This window comes from Phaethon aethereus (genome assembly GCF_964289735.1).
Source record: "Phaethon aethereus genome assembly, chromosome: 3".
Taxonomy (NCBI): Eukaryota; Metazoa; Chordata; class Aves; order Phaethontiformes; family Phaethontidae; genus Phaethon; species Phaethon aethereus.
Window position 1 is genome coordinate 12407731 of NC_138576.1, and position 9810 is coordinate 12417540.

General features: G+C 44.2%; 1 protein-coding gene across 1 annotated transcript; it reads left to right on the top strand.

The window, feature by feature from the left end:
• Nucleotides 1–2881: 2881 nt before the first annotated feature.
• Nucleotides 2882–9318, top strand: LOC309403143 (cytosolic 5'-nucleotidase 1B-like; the record flags this gene model as incomplete). Its single annotated transcript, XM_081997173.1, has 6 exons — nt 2882–3010; nt 3094–3261; nt 6388–6517; nt 7019–7141; nt 7801–7985; nt 8980–9318. 6 exons carry the CDS (start codon nt 2882–2884, stop codon nt 9316–9318), a joined length of 1074 nt encoding a protein of 357 aa, XP_081853299.1.
• Nucleotides 9319–9810: the final 492 nt, after the last annotated feature.

A 9810-nucleotide genomic window follows, 5' to 3' on the forward strand; every position in this document is an offset into this window, starting at 1 on the left:
GCAGAAAGTTCCTTTCCTTTCTAGCTTAGCTCGGAAACCACAAAGTCATTCAATTTTGGATCCATTCCTACTTCTCAAACTCCCCAGGAGATTTAGTAAAAGCAAGACATAGCTCTTTCCTGGAACCCCATGGGCATTACTACATTTTTAAGATGTAGATAAGGCTGCTACACTCTGCATTTGGAAAGTCAAGATTTATATATTTATAAGGTGCTGAAGCTGGAAGGCTTTCATGTTAGGCCCTCAGTTCACAATCTCCAGCAAAAGAGGAAATGGAGGGTATGTCAGCAGCAAGCAACCGAGCACAGAACAGAGACATCTCAGCTCAGTGCATATGTTCACACAGCTGAGTGCTATGTAGAGATACCATGTGGGTCTGGAGAGCAAAATATTTATGTTAGCATAGCATTGCTTTCAGCAGTAGCACGTCAACAGCACTGCTCGCGCCCAGTACCAAGCTACCATATTTTAAGTTTTCAAGTGTCTTACAAAAGTTAAAAGGAGTCTTCATCGCTTGAGTGGTAACTCTTTTCCTGGGCAGACGGGGAAGGAAGGGAAGAAAAATAAAACAAAAGGACATGCCTGAGGAGCTCTGGTTTTGCTCCTGAGTACATGCAGGGTGGGGGGGAACACAGCACGACAAGCGTTCAGCCTGGGCACAGCTCTGGGAAAGGCATTGCCAGTGGTTCATGCAGATGGAGAGCTGACAGTTCAGCTTTGTAATCACCAGAGAACTGGTTCCTGATTCCTCCTGGTCTTTTCCCCTCTTCTCCAAGGGCAATGGACCCACCTGCAGTATTTAACCAAGAAATAGATGCACGGATAGCCTCTCCTTAGAGTTCACTTTCTTAGACAGATGCTGAAGTCTCTGAGCAGGACAGGGGTGGTGACTGGGACCAGGAGCAGTTGTTCTGTGGCTTGAACCCTTTTTCCAGCTTCTCCCAATCCTGTCTGCTCAGCCTGGTGAGCTTGCAGCTGGCTTGCAGCCACTCATGGAGAAGAGGGGTGGAAAGCAGGGATGTTCCTGACCTGACTGCTGCAAGCAGAGCAGGTGTTTTCATGCTACAGCTCTGAGTAGCGACACTAGAGTGAAATATTCAGGATCAAAATTCAAGGAAAACAAGCACATCTATCAGCAGCAGAGCCCAGAGCTGCTAAAATATTTCTTTTTCAGATTTATATTATGCCTTTTACATCTTCCCATAACAGTAGCCACCTACAATGATCCTAACTCCTCTCTTCTTATCTGTCTTCCTAATACACTACTCTCAGTTTACCTAATGTTTCCAGTTCCCCTTTCCCAGTATGGTCAACTCTCATTTCCCATTTACACTAACCTCTCAGTCTCCACCACTTCCCTGCTTCCAGATCCCTCCCTGGTTAGCTGGGCAATGGGCAATGTGGCAGATTTGGGAGATGGCAGATCAGCCAGGGAGTATTCCTTTGCTATTACGTAGCAGAAGAACAAGCAGATATATATGCTGCATTTGCACTACAGTCCTTCCCCCAGTAGGGCAACAAATTGCATGTTGCTGTTGATCCTCATTAAACGTTTTAAGAATTTAAATCTCTTTGAGATCTTTATCCTTCTGTCAAATTCATTTGTAGCTGGATATCACTGGGGAATGATGGACAGATGGTATAATCGCATAAGCCTCCTTTCACTGGGAAGCCACAGGAAAAAAAACAAAAAAAACCCCAAACAAACAAACAAACAAACAAAAAGAAAACAGGCAAAAGTAGCAAAAATAATTATGCTCCTTTTTGAAGACTGGATGGAGGCAGAAAGATGACAATTTGATAAAGATCACGCAGTGAACAGGGCTAGAAGCAATGTTTAGAATCTCCCTTCAAAATGTTAAGTCCGTTGGGTGGCGCTTACATGTGCTGTGACGTACGGATACCACCGAGTCGCTGGCTGCCAACGACTGCGAAGGCTGCGGGTCCTCTGCGCAGCCCCCATCCTAGCTCAGGGGGAAAGCCGCTTCCTTCCTCACTTCCCATTCGCTCCTCCAGCTCATCATCTGGGGGAACTCTGCTGTGGTTCAGATAAGCAAGTCCGCGGAGGCAGCGGGGAGCGTTTCAGAGAGGTGTGCATTAGATAAGTAGTCCACAGCCCTGTGTGGGATTCTGGGTTTTAGGAGCACCCAAACCTGGTGCCAAAATAACAGTTTATTGCGCATGCAGCATACGCCCTCAACACTAGCGTCCAACGACTGTTTCTAAAGGGTACTTTCAGCGTTGCTGTGTGGAAGAAAGGACCCCAGGTCACTGACACCCCACCCCATTTTCATGCTAGAAATATTATCGCTATATTACATAAGAAATCTCCTGGAAATTTGTTGCAGTTGATGTGAAATGCATTAAGCCACTGCACCTAAACGATAAATCTCTAGCGCTGTAGGTAAAAGCAGCGCTGGAGGCTGCCTGTCATTAAGCAGCTGTGTGCACCGCTGCTCAGAGCAGCAGCGGGTGCTGCGAAGGGGCCGCTGCAGGTCTGCGCCCCGCGGTCCCTTAACAGGGAGCGGGGAAGGGCGGCAGCCCCGGCTCCTGCTCACCCCACGCGCGGCGCGAAGAGGAGCAGTGCTGCTACCCTTGGGCTGCGAGACGCGGGGAGGCCGCGGCCCCGCTGCCCCACGCGGCCGGTGCTGCGGGATGGGAGGCGGCCAACGCCCCTCGGAGGCGCCGCCTCGGGCGCGGCCGGGCCGGGGGAGGGCCGGGCCGGGCGCGGCAGGGCGAAAGGGAAAGCCAGCGCCCAGGCGACTTCCCCCCGCCCGAGCGGAGCGAAGCGGGGCGGCCGCCGCCATCGCTTCCCGGTCGTCCGCGCCGGCTGCGGCCGCCTGCCTGCACCGCAACCCCGGCCCCCGCCGCGCCGGGCAGCATGAGCGGCTCCGGCCCGGAGGCGCCCCAGCCCGGCGACGTCGCGGAGGTCCGGCTGCAGGAGGCCGAGCAGGACTGGGCGGCGGCCAAGGCTTTCTACGACAACCTGGTGTCCAAGAGACCCCGGCCGGTGAGTGCGGGCGGGCGGGCTGGGGAGGTCGGGAGCTGGGGGCTGGGAGCTGCCGCTGGCGCTACCCTCCGCTCGCTCCGCAGCCCAAGCCCCAGCACGCCATCACGGTGGCCGTCTCCTCCCGAGCCCTCTTCGACCTGGTGGAGGAGCGGCGGATCTACGAAGAACAAGGGGTGGAGAAGTACGTGGAGTACCAGCAGGACAACGAGAACGTCACCCTCAAACCCGGACCGGCGTTCTACTTCGTTAAGGTACCCGGGCCGGGCCAGGGCGGGGTGCGGCGGAGCGCGGAGGATGCTGCAAGGCCCAATTTCGGGAAGAGGAGGAGCCCGCAGCCGCCTTGGGCGGAGAGAATCCTGCCCCGGGGAGCGTACGGGGCCCCCTTCCCCCGGCAGGCAGCTGGCCGCGCCGGCCAGCCCGGCGTCACCCCCGCACCTCGCCGCGGCCTTGCGGCCACCCCTGCCCTCCCCTCCGCCGGCTCCAGCGCTGGGCGCCCGCGGGAGGTCACGTACTGCCCGCGTCACCGGGACCGGGCTTTCACCCTCTGCGTCACGGTCTGTATCCCCCGGCGCTCTGCGTCACGCCTGAGGCGTGGGCAAGGAGCAACCTGCATTTTCTCGGGGACACGGGGCGCTCGAAGCGCCTTTCCTTTTAAGACCGTTTTCAGTTACGATAGGCCCCCAAATAAAAACCCCAAACATCTTAAGTTCCTCATTCCATTTTTATGCCTCACTTATTATAGGACTACTATGATTCAAGACAGCATTGATTCATAGAATCGTAGAACAATTTGGGTTGGAAGGGACCTTTAAAGGCCATCTAGTCCAACCCCCCTGCAGTGAGCAGGGACATCTTCAACTAGATCAGGTTGCTCAGAGCCCCGTCCAACCTGACCTGGAATGGTTCCAGGGATGGGGCATCGACCACCTCTCTGGGCAACCTGTGCCAGGGTTTCACGACCCTCATGGTGAAAAATTTCTTCCTTAGATCTAGTCTAAATCCACCCTCTTTCATTTTAAAACCATTGCCCCTTGTCCTATCGCAAATTAACCTTTTCTTTTTTCTTTTTTTGCTAAGCTTTAACTTTTCCTTGCTTTCGTTGTCATCCTGGAAGTTGTTCTTGAGGACCAGCAAGAGAAACAGACCCTCTAGCTGGGAGTCAGGGTTTAAGCAGAGGTGAAATGGAATATTTTACTTTCATTGCACAAGATAAGAGAAATGGAAAAGGTAAACAGCCTCCAGCATGGAAAGCAAGTGAAATTACAAAAAAATGGAAAAAAAAAAAAAAAAGTATGGGTTTGAGGAACACAGGGTTTAGTGAGACTGACTTGAAAAAATGCCGTCTACAGAGTTCATTTTATGTCCATGGAGAATTGTTTGATAAGCTCTACCACAGCAATTTTAGAAAACTTATTAAATCATAATTAGCAGTCATACTTGCTGACATCATAGTTGTAGCAGAACACTTCTTTCAGGTTTTAAAAGTAGTTTTTCATTGCTTCAGTTTTAGTCTGAGAAAGTTAAAACATTTTCAACATTGCTGATCACTTTGGAAATAGAGAGTGGAAAAATTACTTATGTAAATTACCGTAAGTAATACCCATGCTGTTCTAGATATCACAGATAGCTGTTAGTAGTGTTGATACCGCAAGCATAGTAGAGGTGTTTTTAATATAAAAGCATTGTCATAAAATAATTCACTTTGTACACCAGTGAGGCTTACACTGACTAGCGAATTTACTGCATCTTTTCCTATCTGTAGCAGCTGGAGATAATAGCCCTGCTAGCACAGTCAGTTTTCAAGGGATTTGTTAAGAGTTTCAGTGCCAAATTCACTTTGAATATAAGGAAGATTTGACTGTTTAACTCTTCACAGTTTGAAAATCAGAGCTGTTAGCTATGGCCATCTAAATGCACCTTGACGTCTTCCAGTATGCTATTTGATTTTGAATTCTTTATATGTTTTTAAGAGAGTCATAAATTGCTTAGTCACAAGAATCATTAGGCTAAGAGAACGGCAGGTTTGTTGGGTGATACTTTCTACGTGGAGACAAAGGTGGCAAAAAGAAATAATATATTTTTGTTTGGATTTCTTAATTGAAATCTTTAAGACACTAACCTACATGTGTTATATCTCATGCTTGTAGCACTTAAGAATCTTAATCACAGGCCAGGATCTCTGTGGGCTGCAAAATGTACAGACACTGGACAAAAAAATGGCATCCCCTCCTCCACTCCCCCTTATTCTCTAGTACTTTAAGAAATTGCTAGTGCACTAGAGTAATAGCAGAGAGTACAAAGAGAAAAAAGGTACAAAGGGGTTATGACCAAATACTAAGATTTTTTCCCTAGATCTTATAACCAGGCTCTCACTTAAAGTTTTCCTAAGCATAGGCCCACATGACGTAGCCATGCTTTTTAAAGTGAGATTCCCAGAATTTAATTATGAAATCTGTATTTTAATTCTTAACAACTGGCCTTACTTTTTAAAGCATCTTAATGAAAATCAACCCATCTTGCATTCATTTGATGATTCATTGTTGACTTTATTGCCTTAATGCCAAGGAATTCCATTCAAGGAGCAAGATCCCAAAGCAGAGGTCTGTGTATAAACAGCAAAGTCTGCGTATAAAGAGCAAAAAGCAAGTCTTACTTCAAAGTGGTAAGTTTCTAAATAAAATAAGAGAACAGATGGATGCAGAGAGAGACGAGCAGGTGAAAGGTCAAGGAAATAAAAATGCCAAAATGTGGATATAACATGTTGGGCCATTTGAAGAGATCTCAAATGAATCAAAATCTGATCCACTGCTGCAGTTAGAAACCGCCAAGGTAATCATGTTTAACAGGATGTGATTTTGTACTCATTACTTAAGGACGGTCCTTGACACCTGACCACCTGAACTGTGTCAGTAACTCTTTGCATAAGTATGTGGCCCAAATTCACATCTGTGCATGCAAAACAAGTAGTTGCACGTATGAATTCCTTTACACCTTCTCCTTAATTTCACAAGAACAATTTTCCAGTGGACAAGAAAGTCCAAACCCAAGTTTCAAGCGGACAAGAAAAAAAAAGAGGGAGGGATTATGATAATTTTCCACAATGCATTGATTTATTCTGGACGATCATGGTGTCCAAAGAAAAAGAATTTCCACAATAACGTTAAATTCTGTAACTCAGCGAAAGAAACTTGCTTGCTTCCTTTCAAATGAACCCAGTCTGGGAGCAGCAGAGCAGAAAGGAATAAAACAAGTTCAGCAAGTTAAACTGTCAGGTATTTCACATTCGCCTTCAAGACAGTCCTGTCACTAAACCCACTGTGATTAAGAACTGAGGCACATTTCGCTTGTCCATTGAATTCCACATTTTTCACCTGCAGGCACTGGAGCATGTCAATGCCCGGCTTCTTGAGCTGTACCCTGATGATGAAGAACGATTTGATATTGTTCTGATGACTAATAACCATGCCCAGGTGGGAGTGAGGCTCATAAACAGCATCAATCACTATGGTGAGTAAAATAGAACTGCCTGCTGTTACATAATAAAATTAATTAATTTCATTATTTGTGTTCTGACCTTGGTAAAAGCAGCTTCTTCAATACTGATACCCATTCCTTAGAGGACGATGTTTATTTTTGGGTGTCAGCATACATGAGAGAGTGTTAAGCAGAATTTGGTCCAAAGCTCTAGATTTAACTTGTCAGGTGTGAATTTTAATTTCTGAAAAAAAGTCCTTAAACTTTTCATTGTTTGGTGTTTATGCCCCCTATACATACACATTCACGGCAGTTATTCTGCTGTCTTAGAAGGATTTTGTGTTAAATTCGCAAGGAGGAAGGACTTATCACACATTATAGTCCGCTTAAGTTGACTAACTTGCTGGAATTACAGTGAACGTATTTTTCTAAGTTTACTATCAGTTGTAGGCTAGTGTACCTTTTTATGGGTTCCTTTTACAGGTTTGTAGTGTCAAGGCAGAGTAACACCTTGTTCTGCTGTTCTTACTTTAGGCTTAACAATCGAACGTTTCTGTATGACGGGAGGAAAAAGCCCTATTGGTTACCTGACTGCATATCTTACCAACTTGTACCTCTCAGCGGACTCTGAAAAAGTGCAAGAAGCTATAGAAGCAGGTTTGAGTTGACTTTATTTTGTTACCTCTTGGCTGAGCTTGTTAAAAAAATAATGTGTTGCGTGTCTTTCACAGAAAGAAGTGCTGCTTCATCAAATGCAGAAAGTCACAACTTTGTATGGTGCAAACATCGCTTATTTTTACTTAATCAAATAAAATCAGGTTATTTGTCTGTATTTTTCCTCTCTGACTCTTCAGCCTGACAATGACAATTTAATCAACCTCTACCTTTGTCGCATCTTTCTGTCTTCTCCCATGCTACAAGAAATGAATTCCCATACGCAACTACTTGTCTCTATTCAAACTGTCATATCTTTGATATGAACTTCTGTGTTTTGTAATGAGTTTAAAAATAACAAATAGTTTGACTCAATGTTCTCCTTGGAATTTCCTGCTTTGTCTCATTTGCAGCACACCTTGGGGACTGGTTTTGTATATTCCTATATGGAAGTGGAAGGAAGCATGGCTAAGAAGTTATGTCAGTGGGACAGCTTCCATGCATTTGTGTTAAAGAACAGCCATTACTAATTAGCTTTAGTGGTCGTTTCTGCTCACCATGTACAAAGGTCACCACAAATAAGTTGCTGGAACCGAACTGCTGACAGTTTAATGAACGACTTTGCAGGACATGCTAACTGAGGTTCTCTGATCCATTTTCAGGCATCGCATCAGCTACGATGTTCACTGCTAGCAAAGATGTTTCTTATTCAGATACACAGTTGAGGGTGGCATTTGATGGGGATGCGGTTCTCTTTTCCGATGAATCAGAACAGATTGTCAAAGAGCAAGGATTAGATAAATTTTTTGAACATGAACAGCTGAATGAAAATAAGCCTCTTGCACAGGTTTGTACTTCTTGAATCAGTGAGTTTTCAAAACCTTTGTTAATTTTCATCGCTGCTGTATTTCTTCAGTTTCCCCAGTGTGTATGTATTCTTTGTGGAAGCTGATTGCCCTATTTATTTCCTTTTCCAAGGATAATCTTTAAAATGCACATTTGACATAAAAAAGCCCACCACTGCAGTCCTTTCACCAGATCTCCCACTTCACTGAGAGAACTGCATATATAAGACAGTGGCTTACAGTTCTATTTTAATTGTATCATTAGAAAATGGAAACGCTACAACTGATTTCCGTGATTTTTTTTTTTATCAGATTGTGTAGATAGTGTTCATTTCAAACACTGGGATATTCTAGTTCTTGAAACAGAGTAGTATCTGTGTTTATTCCCAAGCAGAACTATGCCATTTGTCTAAAAGACACAAATATTTTAACATTAGCTTAAACTGAAAGGCCAGTTCTGCTGTTGTTAAAAATGATATAAATTCAGAATAAAAGCTTGATTTATGACCGAATTGAACAGTGCAATATGTTACAATTTGACCCAAACTATCATTTACTTCTTTTAATTGGAGTGTTAATATTGTTATTAATCTGGAAAGAGTTCAGTGATGTCTATGTAATTAAGTCTCTTACTGTTTTTTGCACAGAATAAAAAATTGCACCTCATGGATCATAGTAAAAAGTGTTAAGTGTTTTTAAAGAACACCTTATTAAAGTTAAAGACTATAGTTTTAACTTCATAAGAGATCTTGTAAGCTCTAGTGAGAATCAGTTTCCTACTGATCATACCATGTAGGATGGTTTTGACTTTTTTCCAGTTTGTGAATTCCTAGTGAGGGCGCAGACCCATTTGGACACATTACATAGAGAATTTGCTGGGTAGCATAGAATTAGGGAAGGAATCCTGTATGTAACTGGCCATGAGGAATAAAGCAAAAGAATTCTTTTGGGAGTTGTGGACAAGTACTAAATATGCTTTTGGTATTTCATACTCAGGGTCCTTTGAAAGGCTTTCTGGAAGACCTAGGGAAACTCCAGAAGAAGTTCTATGCAAAAAATGAACGATTAAATTGTCCTATAAGGACCTTCCTGGTCACAGCCAGAAGTGCAGCGAGCTCTGGAGCCAGAGTGCTGAAAACTCTTCGTAGCTGGGGTCTGGAGATTGATGAGGCACTTTTCCTAGCAGGAGCTCCTAAAGGACCGATTCTGGTGAAAATCCGCCCTCACATTTTCTTCGACGACCAGATGTTTCACATCGAAGGAGCACAGAAATTAGGCACCATAGCTGCACATGTTCCCTATGGCATTGCTCAGAAATACCACAAATCTGCCTGACTGGATGGCAGTGTTAACGATAAGGTTCTTAACTCAGCCAGCCTCTAATATACCAGTAGTTATGTCTGAAAACCTCTACATTTGTGTATTGTAAGCACTATGTTTATAAAGATTTAACTTCTGGCTAGAACAGCCTTTAAAGAAAATATTTTTAATATAGGTAAGTTTTTAATAGAGTTATTTTAATAGCATTCTTAAACAGTTTAGGTTTTTTACCTATGTGGATCTAACACTGTGTTTTTGATATTAGGGAAAGATTTGTACTGTTTTTATAACTTGAGACATGTTTTGAGAGACAGAACAGTTACATTTTCTCTAAAAAATTGTTGATGTATTATTTATAATGACAATCATGCTGCAGTGCTAGTCCTTGATGGTTGTTTCTGTAATTACCAAAACCACAGTTTACATATAAGTGTTTACCTGTTGGTGGTTTGCTTGGTAAATGTGTGTTCAGTGGGTTTGCTATCACAAGGTTTTATCTTCCAGTGA